This window comes from Prionailurus bengalensis, chromosome B3, assembly GCF_016509475.1.
Source record: "Prionailurus bengalensis isolate Pbe53 chromosome B3, Fcat_Pben_1.1_paternal_pri, whole genome shotgun sequence".
Lineage (NCBI taxonomy): Eukaryota > Metazoa > Chordata > Mammalia > Carnivora > Felidae > Prionailurus > Prionailurus bengalensis.
In genome coordinates, this window is record NC_057355.1 from 113,781,807 (window position 1) to 113,800,732 (window position 18,926).

The 18,926-nt window shown below is 36.8% G+C and overlaps 1 protein-coding gene across 14 annotated transcripts in view; it reads left to right on the forward strand.

Moving 5' to 3' along the window:
• Nucleotides 1-18,926, forward strand: part of GPHN (gephyrin) — a 636,202-nt gene that overhangs the window by 596,521 nt on the left and 20,755 nt on the right. For all 14 annotated transcript variants that reach the window (XM_043556393.1, XM_043556386.1, XM_043556392.1 and 11 more), the window contains 2 exons: nucleotides 6,186-6,273; nucleotides 17,678-17,751. In XM_043556393.1, coding sequence (XP_043412328.1) covers nucleotides 6,186-6,273; nucleotides 17,678-17,751 — 162 coding nt within the window. The remainder of the gene's footprint in view (nucleotides 1-6,185; nucleotides 6,274-17,677; nucleotides 17,752-18,926) is intronic.

Sequence of the window (18,926 nt, forward strand, 5' to 3'; positions counted from 1 at the left end):
TTTCTAACACAACTGAGAAAATCATGAATTGTTTTTATTCTACTGTAATATCCACAATTATACTTGTTACCTATTCCTTTTATCATTCAGATAATTGCCTAGTCTTAGAAAGCAAATCTGTTTTTATTTCTTAAAAGTAAAAAGGTGACAGAGAGGGAATGTGAAATAAATGGAAAATATCAGCATTTGTCAAATCTGAGAGATGAATACATGGGTGTTATGCTATTATCTTATGTTGGAAATATGTTGTCATTTAAAATATAATATGAGAGGCGCCTGGGTGGCTTGGTCAGTCAAGCATCCAGCTCTTGATTTCAGCTCAGGTCATGATCCCAGGGTCATGGGAGCAAGTCCCACATCAGGCTCTGTGCTGAGCATGGAGCCTGCTTGAGATTCTCTCTCAAAGTAAGTTAATTAACTAATTAATTAATTTAACAGTATATATCATAAAAAAGAGAGCAAATGTCTGACTTGTAAACAAGCCCATAAAGTCATGTTTAGTCAAAATCTTGCTTAGTTTCCATCTAAATATAGGATTAAGAATCACATTTATTTCATTCCCCAGAATTATACTAACATGTCCCCACATGTACTTTTCTAGTCAGCATAGGCAGATTCTCACTTTTTTGCCTAAACATCCTCTATTTGGTGCTTTTGCACAAGGGCCCATTCTCATGAGAATTTTCCTCACATGACATTTCATACTCCTGAAAAAACTGGACAGTCAGTCTGGTTAGTCAGTAGGATGGAATAAACACATAATGAGGATCCAGAGGTTTTAGTTCTAGCTGTGCCGCTTATTGCTGTCTACTCTACCTTTAAAACACTACTTTGCTCTGAATATTACTTTCCTTTTCTGTAGAATGGGCATGATAATACCTGTCCAATCCACCTCACAGACTGATTGTGAAGTAATAAGTGGAGTTACAGTATACAACATAAATGAAGTCATAGATCCTCTGTTTTCGTACATTTGTACTTGTCCCTCTAGTAAGCTGTGATCTCTTACTAGATCCCAGGCACAGAAGTATGCAACAGAAAGCAGAGTCAAAGAAAGGGGCAGAAGGAGAAAGAGAAGAGAAAGACCCAAAGAATGCACCCAGCTGTGATACTGAACACAATGACCCGACCCCCCCCCCCCCCGCCCCCGCAAAGGCCTTTCCAACCTTAAGATTCACAGGAATACACGAGCAGCAGAGTAGAAAGCAACATTGACAATATTCTTTGAAACATAATAAATTATGGTAAGGACTTGGCATAAAATCCCTCTTAGTTTATTTCTGCAAATTAGAAATTTTCATGTGGAGAGTTGATGACTCTGCAGTTTTATAAAATAGGGGGAAAAAATCTCCCCCAGATAATATAAAAACAATGATTAAGAAAAAATTCACTGAAAATTGTTTTTATTTGCATCATCAGCTGGCCTATCCCAGGACCTTTATCCACATACAAAGATTAATCCATGAAGATGTGCATGTCACTGCTGCTTTGTTTCCAAGGACTTTACTATAATCCTCTAGAGCTGACATGCTATAAATTACGTATTATAAAATTGGTGAAATTGGCTAATATCTCTTTATATTAACACAGAATTGTATTTTGTTGATGATATTCATTGTCCATTCACCAGAACCACATTCTACATCAACCTGTGTTTATATTCTTTCCATTTACTCCTTTTTCCTACCATTTGACTCACCCTAATGATAAAGGGTCCGAGAGCTCTAGGCATGCAATAATCAGGAACCCAACATGTGCATATCTTATAGTATTTTAACACAACTAGATAAGTTCCTATCTTTTTCCCTAACACAAAATGAAAAAGATTGATGAAAAACCTGTACAAAATACTTAATTCAAAAATACTTTAGGGGCACCTGGGTGGCCCTGGGTGGTCAGTTAAGCATCTGAATTCGGCTCAGGTCATGATCTCGCAGTTCATGAGTTCAAGCCCCGCATCAGACTGTCTCTTGTCAGTGCAGAGCCCACCTTGGATACTCTGTCTCCCTCTCTGTCTGCCCATTCCCTGTTCACACTCTCTTTCTCTCTCAAAAATAAATGAACATTTAAAATAATACTTTAAATACATCCATTATTGAATATAATTCTTCCAAGAGGTTTGCCCAATGTGTTTAACTTTGAAAGGGATTTTTTTAAGTTTTTTAAGTGTTTTACACATAGATCCTAACTTTATTAAATACCTGGGTACCTTTTTGGCTGCATAAGTAATTAAGTGGATGATTTTAAAGAGTCCTATGTTTGTCGTTTGAACCTCATGTGAGCCATTTTTCAAACTTCTATTTTTGTGTTTTCTCCTTGGGAGCTTGCTTCCCAAAGCCAAACAACCCCCAGTACCTTCATTGACAGGCCAGTGCTTGAAGAGGAGAATTTTATCCAGATCCAGTAAGAGAACATTAGATGAAACTATTTAGGCCAGAACCAGGCCTGACTTGCTATTGAGCCATTTAGACTTTTCACATGTAGTTCTGAATGTATCTGAGGCCCAAACTATGATTTTCTTCTGTTTTAGTCATGAATATTCTCCTATACTGTCAAACATGCTAAAGTTGAACTCTGCCAGATTGTTAGGTGTGTTTATATGATAAGCTTCTGTCAGTAGTGCAGCAATAATAACAACAACTAACCTTTCTTTTAAAACTTAGTTTGGACTGCATACTATTCCATAAACTGTTTTGTATGTATTATGTCACTTAATCCTCATAACAACCCTATACTATCTCTACTTTGTAGAAGGAAAGCTGAAGCACAGAGAAGTTAGGCAACTTGTCCAAGGTTCTCCATCTAACAGGTAGTAGCCCCAGGATTTAAACTCAGGCATCTGACTTTAGAGCGTACTCTTGATCTCTGTGCTATACCACCTCCCAGTTGGCTTATCTCTTATAGAGCCTTAGAGAACTGAAGGTAGCCTCTCAGATGAATCTCAAGCTCCTCTCCTTACCTCTGTCACCCCTGGAAAAAGAGTGAAATGATGTTCTAGTTACAAATCTTCTACTTCTCTTCCGCCCCCTTTACCTCCTTCTCTTTCCCTCCCTCCCCCATCAAATAGTGCATTAAGGTAAAGGGACATGAAAAAACTTCACTACCAAAAGAAATTTGGGGAAATATATGCTATCTCACAGAGCTACCATTTGATTTCAAGTTAACAAAAAAACATGAGGCTAGCTTAAGCAAAGGAGGGGTTTATGGAGCAAAGGAAACAATCAACAAAACTAAAAGGCAACCAACAGAATGGGAAAAGATATTTGCAAATGACATACCAGACAAAGGGCTAGTACCCAAAATCTATAAAGAACTCACCAAACTCCACACCTGAAAAACAAATAATCCAGTGAAGAAATGGGCAGAAAACATGAATAGACATTTCTCTAAAGAAGACATCCAGATGGCCAACAGGCACATGAAAAGATGCTCAACATCGCTCCTCATCAGGGAAATACAAATCAAAACCACATTCAGATATCACCTCACGCCAGTCAGAGTGGCCAAAATGAACAAATCAGGAGACTAGAGATGCTGGAAAGGATGTGGAGATACGGGAACCCTCTTGCACTATTGGTGGGAATGCAAACTGGTGCGGCCACTCTGGAAAACAGTGTGGAGGTTCCTCAAAAAATTAAAAATAGACCTACCCTATGACCCAGCAGTAGCACTGCTAAGAATTTACCCAAGGGATACAGGAATACTGATGCATAGGGGCACTTGTACCCCAATGTTTATAGCAGCACTCTCAACAATAGCCAAATTATGGAAAGAGCTTAAATGTCCATCAACTGATGAATGGATAAAGAAATTGTGGTTTATATACACAATGGAGTACTACGTGGCAATGAGAAAGAACGAAATATGGCCCTTTGTAGCAATGTGGATGGAACTGGAGAGTATGATGCTAAGTGAAATAAGTCATACAGAGAAAGACAGATACCATATGTTTTCACTCCTGTGTGGATCCTGAGAAACTTAACAGAAACCCATGGGGGAGGGGAAAGAAAAAAAGAAAAAAAAAGAGGTTAGAGTGGGAGAGAGAGCCAAAACATAAGAGACTCTAAAAAAACTGAGAACAAACTGAGGGTTGATGGGGGGTGGGAGAGAGGGAGGGTAGGTGATGGGCATTGAAGAGGGCATCTTTTGGGATGAGCACTGGGTGTTGTATGGAAACTAATTTGACAATAAATTTCATATAATAAAAAAAGGAGGGGTTTATGTGAAAATGTAAGGCTATCTCATGGAACCCAGGAGCAAAATAGGCCTCAACTAGAACTAGAACTAGAAAAGCAGAAGCTAGGATTGCTCCCTTTTTCGATGTGCATGTTGAATGTCCAGGGGAGAGAAAGAGAACATCCCCTCTGCACAGGTAAGAAGTTCTCAGAAAACAAGGGTATTGCTAGACAGATATTCCTCAAAAGCCTCCCTTCCTGCACTCTGTCATTTAAAGAGGAATGCAAGTGCAGTGCATTATAGTTTCAGATAGTAACTAGATAGTTCTTTTTAGCTCACCCTTGCCTTCCTATCTGCCCATAAGCCCTCATGCCTGGCACTTTGTTTTATTTCTTGCTTCATCAATCTCAAAGTATGCCTTTGTAACCCTTCTAACATCCAGAGGATAGACTCTTGATTTTGCTCCGCCTCTTCTTCCCAGGCCTTTGACCTGTGCAAGCAATGGTCCTGTATATTTGTCTTTTCAGTTGACTATCAGGAATCTGCCTAGTTTCAATTCCTGATGTTCATCCTGTCCTTTTACCCTCTCAGAATATTTCATACAGTCTCTGCCTTCCTAGTTTTTTCTCCTACCCTTTTTTCCCCAATAAATACCTACTGCCTCTTCATATTTCTAGGGAACCCCCCACCACCACCCTTTTCTTGTTAGATGAAGTCCCAATTCTTGAGTTTAAGGGCCCTCCAAAATACTATCCTATCCCAGTCATTCTACATCCTTCCCTTCCCTTCCCTTCCCTTCCCTTCCCTTCCCTTCCCTTCCCTTCCCTTCCTTGTAGTTGTCAAGGCTAGAAACTTGGGTTCAGCCCTGACCTCTCCTTCTTCCCCCTCTCCCGTATCCAATACTAAGTTCTAAATATCTCTGGAGTATATCATTTCTCTCAGTCTCCATCACAACCTGCTCCCCAAGCTGACACCCCATGTCCTGATCACTGCAGAAGCCTCCTGACTGCCCTTGCCCATGCTAGTTCCCCCAGACTCCTACAGAATTCAGTTTCTAAATCTCAAACCTGCTTATGTCATTGTCCTATTTAATATGTTAAAGATGTTCCATTGTGCAGAGGATAAAGGTAAATTTCTCGTGGTCAACAGGCCCTTCATAGTCTGACTCTGATGGTTTATTTGATATGTCAACTTGACAGGGCCATCAGGTGCCCAGACATTTGGCCAAACATTATTCTAGGTGTGCCTGTGAGGGTGTTTCTGGATGAGACCAACATTTGAATCAGTAACTAAGGCAGGTTGCCCTTTCTGATGTTGCTAGGTCTCATCCAATCAACTGAAGACCTGAATAGAAGAAAGACTGAGTAAGAGGGAGATCCTCCTGCCCAATTGTCTGAGCTGAGACCCTGGTCTTTCCTGCTTTCAGACTCATATGGAAAATAGACTTACATGACTGTTCTAGACAGTTTATTTTCTCCATATTAATCCCCAGTGAGGCTGCATTGCAGGCTGATATTCTTTTTTATAAAGCCTTTTCTCATTCCTTCCACCTGTAAACATCCAGCCCATTTCTCAAGGTCTAACTAACTTAAGTCATATCCTCTCTAAAGAGTCTTGTGTGACCTCTCCAATATCTAGGGTCACGCACTGTCCTGATTTGCCTGGGATTTCCTAGGACATGTGACTTTCAGTACTAAATCTGGGATTATCCTAGGCAAACTGAGATGGTTAGACAGCCTACCAACACCTCGATGTCTCTTCCTTGTTAGAACAAAAAGTCCTGTGAAATTATCAGTAGCCACTATTTCTGCACTTATGATGTCCTTTCTCTGCAGTAAGACTTAGGCTCCTATTGGACAGAGACCTTTTTGATTGCCACTTCATACATAGTATAATGCTATACCTATGTTAATGCCTACCCAGTGAATAAAGTGGTTTAGTTTTAAGTTGGCACTCATATGTAAAATCTTGTCCTTATGATTAACTTATTTGTCTTTATTTCTTTCCAGCCCAGATGACTTACTCAATGCCTTGAATGAGGGTATCAGTCGTGCTGATGTCATCATCACATCAGGGGGTGTATCCATGGGGGAAAAGGTATGAAAAAATGGGATTCATGAAAATTTATCTGCTGTAATGTCCTTGCATATGGTTTATTAACTAAAGTCTGGTACATATCTGTTACCCATAACCAGACCTGCACAAATCTGGAAATCCCTAGGGCTTCAGAAATTTCTGGGCATTCTAAAAGGGATGCAGTATGGGTAGATCAGGAGCAACTTGGAGAATCCCACAGCATGCAAAAATGGTTCCAATGTTCCCCTGTAGATTTCTGTTTCTTTGCTTGCTCAACTTTGCTATAACATTAGGACTTCCTTTATACATGATATTTAACCCCAAGATAAAGCTCCAACATCCTGTCCTCCCCTGCCACATATTCCAAACCTGATAACCCTTAGCTTCCCAGAGGGAAGAAAGACAGAATTAGGCATTCCATTGCCCCTTTTGACAAATAATAAGGTTCATAATCATAATAAATGAAGGAAATAAAATGCAAACATATATATATAAGCATATATAGGATTTTATAAGACTAAGTATATTTGCATAAAATATATGCTTAGTCTTTTAAAAATCCTAATTCCAGTGTCCCAGTATCATTAAATTTATATATCTTAATGAAATGTGTTGGTTCATGATGATTATTGGGACTACTGAATAATGTTATAAAAGCAAAATATACTTTACTACAGTAACCAACCTGATGTTTTGGCTCAAAAATATTTCAGAACACAAAATGTTTTTACTGACCTATAATCCCTTTCCATCTTTTATTTTTTCATATTAATGACTAAACTGAAAAATTATAAGAATATTGTCAGAATGGCAGTTTTTACTAAAATTCAGATTTTCCAAGAGCATAATTAATTTTTGGCTAGATCTTATATATATGATTGTTCTTGGTCTCTGCCCTCTCTAGCTATAAAACTGCCTAAATGTATAACCTTACTCTTTAGCAGAATTCAGTTGTGTGAATAGAGAATGTCTACCTTTCATTCACAACTAGTTTTAGAGTGTTTACAAACAGCCCTTAAGTGGCCAAAAACCATAGAAGAAAAATAGAGGATCTCAGTCTAAGACAACCATCTCAGATTACATCCAAGAATGAAAGTGTTGAATTGTGGGTAGGTATTCTCCTTATAGCAGACAGATGACTAGGTTAGTCTTAGCATCTCACAGAAGTCCTTAGCCCCAGGTGGAGCAAATTGCTGCAGACCTCTTTTGAGATCACAAAGGCCAGGGCTGAAGTCTGCATTGTCATAGAGCTATAAGAAATAATTTTCAGCCTGTCTGTTTTCATTACCATCAAACTCCCTGTGGTAACACAAGAGCAAACCCTGAAGTTAAGAGTACTTAATGTTAGGGCACCTGGGTGTCTCAGTCGGTTAAGTGTCCAACTTTGGCAGGTCATGGTCTCATGGTTTGTGAGGTAGAGCCCCGCATCGTGCTCTGTGCTGACAGCTCAGAGCTTGGAGCCTACTTTGCATTCTGTGTCCCTCTCTCTCTTTCTGCCCCAGCCCTGCTTGTGCTCTCTCTTTTTCTTTCAAAAATGAATAAACATTAAAAACAAAAATTTTTTAAAAGAGTACTTAATGTTAAATTTGTTTCCAGGGAGTATTTCATGTATAATTTATCTTGGTTGCAAATGAGCTTAATTATAGAACAATACCTGCTTGACAAACCTGAAGTTTGTCTTCTCCAATATTTCTGAAAGCAACTAGCTTATAACATACATAGGTTTGGCAATTGTGACTCAACTCTGGTAAGGACAGAACACTTCTCAACCTTAACCTTCTTTATTAGTGCTCACAAATATGTGATTTTTCCTAGGGACTTAAAAATAAAGAAGCAATATAGTAAAGCACATTGGTTTTATTTATTTTACTATCTGTATGGTAAAATACTTACACTAAACCTTTAGTTTACTAGGGAGGAGATTTTAGGAACTAGGCATCCCGTAGTATTCCATGGGAGCTAATAATTGTCCTTTCTTCTTCCTTGAGTGGGAATGAGACAAAAAAGGAACTGGGAAGAAAGACATAAAGCCTAAGTTCTGCAGACTCCTGCCAACTTTCTAGTTGACAAAAAAGAATTTCAGTTGTACTCAGTGGCAGGAGGAAAGAAAAGCATAAGAAACAGAACATCTGCTTCAGCCCAAGGGCTAAGCCTGAAAACCAGTCGCTGAAAAGGCAGGGAGGTCAAGGAAGGATCCAAAAAGCATTATGTAACAAGCATGAATCTTGTGTGCAGAAACTCAGGTATGCAAGAAATTTATTTACTTGATTCAACTTAAATCCTACTATGAGCACCTATGCTACAGAACAGGCAAGAAATTTTTTGAAGCCATTATGGAACTCACCCACTCCAAGGATTATGCCAAGAAACTGTAAAGGGCTTAAGAGGCCAACAGCAGATCAGGAAGACACATGTGGTCACCAGTCTGCACCGGATACACCTAGAGCATCTCTCTAGTGCCATTAGGTCTCAGTTATTTGCTCCTTTGGGACTTGCTAGATACACTGGGATGATGGGGAGGCTGGGAGCCTTAGGGCAAGGGGAAGGAGCTCCTAATGCTTGTGAGACCCACAGACCTCAATCCTCTTCTCAGCCAAGAAAAAATGGCTCTTCCACAGTTGCTTCCCTCAAAATCTTTTCCTATTTCCACCTCCCTCTGCCCCCAAGTGTTTACTTTTGTAAAATACTGACAATTTCAAGTACATAGTATCTGCTTTTTGCTATGAAAACTAAAGAATTATATGCATTACTATGCAGAGTACTATACAGTCAGTTAAGCCTCCAACTCTTGGTTTTGGCTCACATCATGATCTCACAGTTCATGAGATTGAGCCTGCGTCAGGCTCCACACTGTCAGCACAGAGCCTGCTTGGGATTCTCTTTCCCTCACTTTCTGCCTCTCCCCCATACTTGCTGTCTCTTTCTCTCTCACTCAAAATAAATAAACATTTTTAAAAGAATGATTACATTTCTATAAATTTTTCACAACCTACAGGATTATAAAATAGCTCAAAGACAATGAAAGGCACAGATAACCAAGGAGGATACACTACACTGGACACCCAGTAATTTTTTTTTTTTGTCTATTTGAAAGTCTCTTAATTTTTTCCTGACAGTGTCTCCCTCCTATCTCATATGATCAAAATAATCATAAAGATCATTATTGATCACCAAAAAAGGCTGGTCTCAAAGGCTTGCCCTGATTATTTAACAGCAAAAGTGTTCATTAACCATATAGGCCTTCTTGACTTTGTTTTGCAAATCTAGAGCCATACAGCAATAGACTATTAAAATTAATCAGTATTCCAAACAAATAAATACAATAAAATTTCACTTATTGTTTATTTCAGTCCTGTGTCATTCTTGTTCTGCTATATTTGGGTTAGCAGTCCGCTTTCATGAAGCCATCTGCTTCTGTTCTAAAGAGTCCTGGGACTCCTGACAGAGTCTACTGGTACTATATAAAAGTTATCTCAGCTGTATCACCTCAGGTGCCTGTACCCAAGAGACTATTCTTTGAAGTGTCAGTAGTTCAAATTACCTATCCATGGTCCTTTTCCCTAGTGCTCTGAATCTTTGTTGTGGGTACAAAAAAAGCAGAGCCTTTAAGCAAGCATTAGAGTAAAACAGAAACTTTCCAAAGATGACAGACACTTTATGGCTGTACTTAATTTGTTGCTGTAACTAATAATTTCAGAATAGAAGATAAGTAAAATTCTCCATTGAGATACAGTATGTAACTATTTCATAAAAGTTTTTATGTGTTCCCGCTGAGAATGCAAACATATATGGGCAGTAAGGCATTGCCAAATCTCTACACAATTTCTAAACTATTTATATGAACTTCCACATATATGGATCTAACCTTGGGCACACTGAGCATGTCTTCTCAGATATGACAGCAACTCCCTACCCATGAACCTCTTACAATGGTAACATATTGAAGAAACCTAAATCTTTCTAACATATCTTTTTATAAGATGAAAGAAGAAATCTTTGTGATTTTCTAGGGACCCTCTAGGAAATTTCAAAGACAGTTTTAGATGTAAAAGATATTCTGAAATTTTTACCTTTTACTAAATTTAGATCTGATCTTTAGAAGGCAAAATCAAAAGAGCTGTCAAAAAAGAATTGAGTCCTCAATTAAGATAGGATCATGAGGGACGCCTGGGTGGCTCAGTTGATTAAGTGTTCAACTTTGGCTCAGGTCATAATCTCATGGTTCGTGAGTTCAAGCCCTGCGGCAGGGTCTATGCTGACAGCTCAAAGCCTTGAGCCTGCTTTGGATTCTGTGTCTCTCTCTCTGCTCCACACCCCCCCCCCCCAAATCACTCTCTGTCTCTATCTCTCTCTCAAAAATAAATAAACATTAAAAAAAAACTTTTAAGATAGGATCATGAATACCTGAGAAACAATACTAGTTGCCTAATTTTTCAAAGCAACAATAAAATATTTGGAAATAAGCATAGAAAGTAGCATGATCGTAAAAACTCTTAGCTCATTCATAAATGAGGAAACTTCATTTTTTATTTTTTATTTCTTTTAAAAAAAAGGCAAAATAAACATAAAGCACAAAAGGAAGATTACACAAAAAGAACAACCTTTAGTTTCATGGGGAAAACATTAATCACTAAACTAAAGAAATAAGCTCATCAAACTTGAATGAACTTACTAAAATTTTAAAATAGTTCTCAGCTTCATTTCAGACACAGGTATTATAAACCAAGGCAAATAAAAGTGTCTTTCAAAGTTTTGCCCTTTATTATGTTATTTTGTATTTTGCAACAAACCGCCACTTTACTTTAGAACAAAGAACAAGGGTCCCTTGACCCTTTAAGTGGGTCTGCAAGGTCAGAACTATTCCTAAGACTTTATCTGAATTTTTTATTCTCTTTCTCTCATAAATGTACAGTGAGTTTTTCCAGTGGCTGTATATTGTGTAATATCTCATCAGACTCAACACAGAAACAAGTAAGAGGATCCAACTGACTTCTATTAAGCCAAATGTTAAAAGAATTGTCAAAATTATAGAACAATGCATAAAAAATAAGTTACTTATATAAACACAACATGACCTTATCATTGCTGTTTCCAAATGAGCCAACATTTTTTTTAATATTTTAGTTTTAGTTTCTAATACAGTAACTATCAATAGGCATAACCTACATAAACAAAAGCTCTAGGGATCCATATAAATTTTAATTTAAGAGCGTGTAAAGTGTCCTGAGATCAAATATTTTGAGGGCTGGCTGGACTTTAAAAAAAAATATTCTTTTTTCCTTGAAAAACAAAAGAACACACATCGTTATACTTCTCTGTCATTAATGTTACTAGCATAATTATAACCACCCATATTTCATCAAAATGTTTAAGGAAATAACTAATTTTATCTTTTACAGTGAAAACTAGATAATTGAGAAATCATATGTAGGCATTTGAGAAGACTAGCAAAGTTCATAAACACACAGAATATAACTTTCTACAGCCACATGCATCCTTTCTGTACTTTCCTGATGTAGCACAGATGAACAAACATATTAATTAACATGACCTAAAGATATAGCTTCTCCCTAGCATATAAAAGTAAGAAACAAAGTATATTAACTTTCAAACAAAAGTGTGGATGGTACCCAACTTATGGTAGTTCAACTTAATGAATTTTCAACTTTACAATGGTGCAAGAGTGATGCACATTAGTAGAAACCAGACTTCAAATTCTGAATTTTGATCTTTTCCCAGCCTAGCGATATGCAGGGCAATACTCTGTCGTGATTCTGGGCAGCCACAGCAAGTCGCAGCTCACAGTCAGCCACAGTCCCAAGGGTAAACAACTGATAAACTTACAACCATCCTGTACCCACACAACCATCCTCTTTTTCACTTTCAGTATAGTATTCAATAAATGACATAAGATATTCAGCACTGTATTATGAAACAGGCTTTACAGAAGGGTTCTGTAATGTAAATGTTCCGAGCACACTTAAGGTAGCTTAGGCTAAGCTGTCATGTTCGGTGGGTTAGCTTTATTAAATGTATTTTCAACTTATGATATTTTCAACTTACAGCAGGTTCAGGAGGTAACTCCATCCTGAGTGAAGGAAGACCTGTATATTAACTTAAATTATGCTTAGTTATCAATGACCCAGGATTATGTCTTACTTAGAAATCATCCGGGTGTTCTGATGATTATTCATTGATTAATTTAATATCAGTTCAATAAGATTTTAAGTTACTTAAAGATCTTGAAAATTATTTTCAAGCTGACATACTACAAACATAATTACTATTGAAATTTAAAGTTTGTCAGGATAAAGAGTCAATTATATTGTACCCAATATTACATTTTTCACATTCTTAAAATATATAGGAATAGCATTAGCTTATTTGATGAATAAACCTATGTAAGTTTAGGAAAAACAAACCCAAGCAAAATAAAAAATATTTGCCTAATTATACTTAACACTGATAAATAAGAAAAAGAACATTGGTGGGTTTTCTTAACAACTAAAACTTATCTCATTTGCTAAAGATTTACCTTAACTTGTGATCTTTGATTCTTAAAATTATAAGAATACCTTTTAATGTAGCTGATTTAAAATATGTTAAATTTTCTTCTAGCCTGATAATTTTAGGAATATTCTATTTATATAAGCAGTTATTTATCTAAGTCCATCAGAACAGAGCACCTTTTAATTTAAGAGACAATATAATTGTTTTGGTATGTTTTTCTTCTTCCTCCTGGTAAAGCAAACTTTACTGTGGCCCTAAGATGGGGGCTCTTCTCTCTAGATCCTGCTAAAACTGGAGGGTTGGGGATGAGAGGCTCTTGGATTGCCCCTTCCAACACCTCCATCACATTCAGACTCAGATGAATAATAATCTTGTTTATCATCAGTTTTCTACAGCTTAAATTTTCTCGAGATTTCAGTTTAATTCCAGTTAGTTAACACAGAGTGTTGTATTAGTTTCAGGTGTACAATGTAGTAATTCATCATTTCCGTACATCATCCTGTGCTCATCATAAGTGCACTCCTTAATCCCTATCACCTATTTCACCCATTCCCTCCTCCTCCCCTCTGGGAACCATCAGTTTTGTCTCTATAATTAAGAGTCTCTCTCTCTCTCTCTCTCTCTCTCTCTCTCTCTCTCTCTCTGTCTCTCTCTGTCTCCCTCCCTCCCTCCATCCCTCTCTCTCTCTCCCCCACTCAATCCCTCCCATTTTCCCCCTTTGTTTTTTTGTTTTGCTTCTTAAATTCCACATATGAGTGAAATCATATGTTATTTGTCTTTCTCTGACTTATTTTGCTTAGCATTATACTGTCTAGCTCCATTCATGTTGTTGCAAATGACAAGATTTCATTCTTTTTATAGCTGAATAATCCATTTCTAAAGCTTAATTTTTGTAAAATAGCTCAAAGATGATGAAACACACAAATAAGCCAGAAGTTTGTGCTACACTGGACATCCAATAATCTTTGTTGCCCATTTTAAAGTCTTTTGCAACTTGTCTAATGTTGTTTGTTCTTACCTGAGTTGTGGAAAAGGCCTTCCTTCTTCATCCATTCATTTTTCTTCTTCCTATCTGACTCCAGCTTTCAGAATATCATACAGAGATCCTTGCTGCTTCTATAGGTAGACAAAAACTTAAAAACAATGATGATTCTCAGCCTTTATGGCTATGTCTGGTACAAGCTTTCCCTCTGTCACAGCAAGATTAAGCATTCCTTCATATTCACAAAGAATGAAAAGGGACATTTTTAACAACAGAGAGGTTTTTTGTTTTCAAGAAAAATAAAATACTTCCATTCATTTAGCAAATATGTAATGAGCATATCTGCTTTCTAAAACTCTGTATCATAACCTTTAAAGCCTACAGGTATAGCTTCTGCCTGTCTCTCCAACCTCATCTTATGCCTCTTTCCTACTCATTGTCTTTTTAGTTCTAGGCACATTCTTTACTGCTTTAGAAGCTTTAGTATGTACTTCCCTCTGCCTGGAAGTATGGCTGAATCCTTCATATGGCTGAATCCTTCTCATCCTCACCACCTCTTTTAAAATGGCCTTTCCTTATCTGCTACCCCACCCAATTATTCTCTATCCTAGTACCTGTTTATTTCTTTCATAGCATGTACCACACTTTATAATTATTTTATTTGTTGCTTTACTTATTTTAGTCTGTCTTCACCAGTAAAACACAACAGAACATCTTTGTGTCCTGTTTATTCCTCTTCACCATTAAATCTCTAGCACATATAGAATCCCTGATGTATAATAGGCACTCAAAAATATTTGTCAAACTAAGAAATGAGTGAATGAAAGGCATGTGCTAGTCACTAGGGGTTTGTGATATATACACAAGGTTTCTATGCTTACAAACTGTATAGTCCAGTAAAGGATATATACCAATTACCAGGCAATTGCAGTATAACATGTGTGTGATATCAGAAGGACATAGTGTTATAACAGCACATAAAGTCTGGAGATTTATGCTCCTACTATAATACAGTGGCTTATTTGGACCAAGCTTCCCACCAAGAACAACTATAAAAGCTATATAGATTTTAAAAATTTTTTAAATAAAAAAAAAGAGAAGAAAAAAGCAGGTGTCTGAAGAGAACAACCGAGGTATCCAGGATTTAAGGCACCAAGATCTCAGAGAAAAGCAAAGGACAGAGAAGTAACACTAGAATTCTCTGCCACATTTTTCCTCAAAGCATTTACTAATTCCTAAGCCAGAGGGATGGGGGGAGGTGTAATGGTAGAAGAGGCCAAGAAGCCAACCATAACAGAGTAGATAAGAGGCTAAGAAAATAAACAGAATTTTAGCAGTCTTAGCAGTTCAGGGCCTGCAGTGGGGAGGGGCCCTGGCAAATATCTCAGGCTCTTAGTTTAAACCTTTGAAGTGCTCTAGGAATAAGGACAAATAGGAAATATACCAGCCTTAGCAAAGACTGGAATTTTTTAGTCAGAAATATTGTGTAGGTGTGGAAATGCAGAAAGGACTAAAGAACAAAAAGAAGTGTTAATATGTGGGTAAATGTAAATGACTAATGATTGTATAAAATAATAATGTCTTATGAAGTTAAAATTGGTTTGTATATAAATATTATATATTAAATCATAAATGTAGAGTATATGTTTGTATTAATATATAGAAATATATATAATAGTTATATATATACACACATACATACACTAAATATATACATACTAAATATTATATATACTAAATATTTATATAGAACATATGGTACATCGTAGCACCAAAAGCAGAGAGGAATAAATGTAGTTAGCATATTTTAAGTCTCATGCATTGTCTGGGAAGTAATAAAAATATCAAATTATAGTATACTATAATAAGTCAAGGATGCATATTATAATCTCTAAAATAACCACTAAAATAGGGGACGCCTGGGTGGGTCAGTCAATTAAGCATCCAACTTTGGCTTAGGTCATTATCTTATGGTTTGTGACTTCGAGCCCCTCATCAGGCTGTGCTGACAGCTCAGAGCCTGGAGCCTGCTTTGGATTGTGTCTCCCTCCCTCTCTGTCTGCCCCTCCCCTGCTTGCACTCTGTCTCTCAAAAATGAATAAACATTAAAAAAAATTCAAATAACCACTAAAATAATAATAAAAAAACTAGTAACTAACAAGCTAATTGAAGAGAAAGAAATTAAAATAACAAAAAAAATGGTGAATTCAAAAGAAGAAAAGATGAAATAAAAACAGAACTAACAAATAGTAGGGTGATAGTCTTAAACCCAAATGTAGCAGAAATTGTATTAAATGTAAATGGACTAGATCCTCCGATTAAAAATTGTCATCCTGGATTATGAAAAGACAATAAATTGTATCATGGTAATAAAGGGCCCACCTTAAATGGAAAGATACAGCAAATTGAAAGAAAAGATTAGAAAAAAATTGCAATAAAAGATAGCTGGTGTGGCTGTATTAATATCAGAGAAAATTAAGGTAAGCAGGATTGTAGATTATTGGGAGGGACATTTCATATATTTAAATGGATCAGTTCACCAGAAAAATAAATAATTCTAAATTTGTATGTAACAACATAGCCTCAAAATAAACATAAACAATCTTTTGTCCAAATCTAGCCTTGGGAATGAAGGGGAGGCTGAGAAGATAAGTGAAACTGAGATAAGCTGTGGAGAGAGGAAGGTAGAAAGAAAGAGTCTTCTAGACAGAAGTAAGAACATTTTCAAAGAATGGAGGCAAGAAAGTTTCAAACTGGAGAGAGAGAGAGAGATTGACGAATGGGGATGGATGGGAGGAGGATTGCCTGATGAGAGCAATGATTGATAAAAGGGGGCTAGAAGATACAAGAATCATAGATATGATATTAAAAAGATGAGACTCTTTCCTGGAAACCAGAAAGTTTTGAAGTATTATATGGTGACTTGATCAGATTTGTTTTCAGATCTCTCTTACTACTGTGGGGGGAATGAATTGGAGGAGGGCAAGACTATTGCCAAGGAGACATATTTCAGTAATCCAGGTGAGGTGATGTTGGCTGAGGCTGTGGAGATAGAAGGGAACAGATTTTTAAAATAAAGTATCCTGAGCTTGTACAATATTTAAATTTTAGTAAGTGACTAGACTTACTCTTAGATTAATGAATAGGAAACTCAGCAATAGAGCTAGAGGTTGAGAAATTTTAAAGACTGCAGTTTGTTTTCTTTATGTCTACAAAACCAACCGCATGGCAGTGTTGCCTTTCATTTTCAAAGGTCAGGTTTTGTCAAACCACTGTGGATTGGTTGTAACTTTAAGCTGGTTGTGTTTTTGTTGGCAGAATATACATTTGGAACAATTAAACTCCCTTTACTCTGTTTCAGAGCTCCCTCCCTATTTTTTATTTTAGTTGACTTACTTAGATTTGGCAGTCTGTGGGCAAATGTCCAAGTCTTTCCTCAAGGAATGTGTGCATTATTTTAAGTCCATTAAGTAAAATAATATAGTATATATACATGTGGTTTCCCTGCCCCAGCACAACTTCTTAAGCTTCTTATTTGCTAACATCCTTTCTCAGACATAAAATTCTATATTAAAAGAAAAACAGTAACCTATCAAGTAATGATTTATATGCTAATGTGGTTATTTGGTTTATTATCTAATTGTACTAGAATGTATTTTTTATGAAAGCAGGGACATTGTCTCTTTTGCTTAAGCCCATATCCCCCTGTACCCAGATTAGTACTCAGCATATACCAGGTACTCAATATTGAAGAATAAATGAATGACAAGAATGAAGAGATGAAGGAATATTTGTCTTAAGTAAATCAGATTCACTAAAATAAGGTGTTTCTTTTCATTTCAATCTTATAAATTCATTTTATTTTCATTTGAAGTTTTGAAAGTCTGATATTAGAATGTTTGAAAGTAAAGTGATTATTTTTCATATTTGCAGGACTATCTCAAGCAGGTGCTGGACATTGATCTTCATGCTCAGATCCATTTTGGCAGGGTTTTTATGAAACCAGGGTATGAAAATAATCTTGTTATCTCATATATGGGGTTGGCTTGGCTTGCTTTGACTAACAAAGTTTTAAATGTTTTCTTTTTACATTTTCTATTATGGATTATTTATTCTAATAAAAGAAATAGTATTAGAATTCCTTGCATCAGTGTAGCGCCTACCTGAAATGGGAATTCATCTTCTTTATGAGTCACTGGGTTTATTATAAACAAAGCAAAGCAATTTTCCAAACCTTTTCTCTGTAGTTCCCATGTCTAGTTCCTTCTTTCTCTTTTTCTCTTTCTCTCCATACTGCTGCTTTCTCTCCTTTCAAAAACATTTTAGTATGAAAATTCTCAAAATGCACAAAAATAAGGAGTACAGTGAAACCCCCGCATACCCATCACCTAGCTTCAGTAACTATCACCATTTTCCCAGACTGTTTTATCAATCCTCCCTTCCCTTTTTGAGAGGACAGAAGGCTAGATTGTTTGTTGGGTTGTTTGTTTGTTTGGGGGTTTTTTTTGTTTTTTTATTGCTTTAGAGCAAATTCTACAATGTCATTTTGGTATACATCTCAAATAATAATAACGATAACAGCAGCATTCTCTTGTGTAATCACAGTGGTATTCTTACCTAACAAAATAAATAAGAGTATCTTAATATCATCTAATACCCTGATCATATTCAAAATTCTCCCAAATGTTAAGAAAAAGAATGTCTTTGGGGAGCCTTGATGGCTCAGTTGGTTGAACATCCAACTCCTGATTTTGGCTCAGGTTATGATCCCAGGGTTGTGGGATTAAGCCCCATATCGGGCTCTGTGCTGAGTGTAGAGCCTGCTTAAGATTCGCGCTCTCTCTCTCTCTCTCTCTCTCTCTGTCTCTCTCTTTCTCTCCCTTTCTCCCATTCTCCCTTTCTCTGCCCCTGTCCCCAGCTCGTATTCTCTGTCTCTCAAAATAAAAAAAATAAATTAAAAAAAAGAGAGAATGCCTTCTTACATGCTTTATTTGAATTAGAATTCATCAGTTCCACAAGCTGTATTTGGTTATTAAATCTATATTGAATAAGAACATTTACCTCTACCCTCCTTTTTTCATGCCATTGACTTGCTGAAGAAACTGAATCATTTGTCCTAACAAATGGATTTGGCTAATGGCTCTGTTGTGGTGGTGGTGAACTTGTTCTGCTCTCTTTCCAG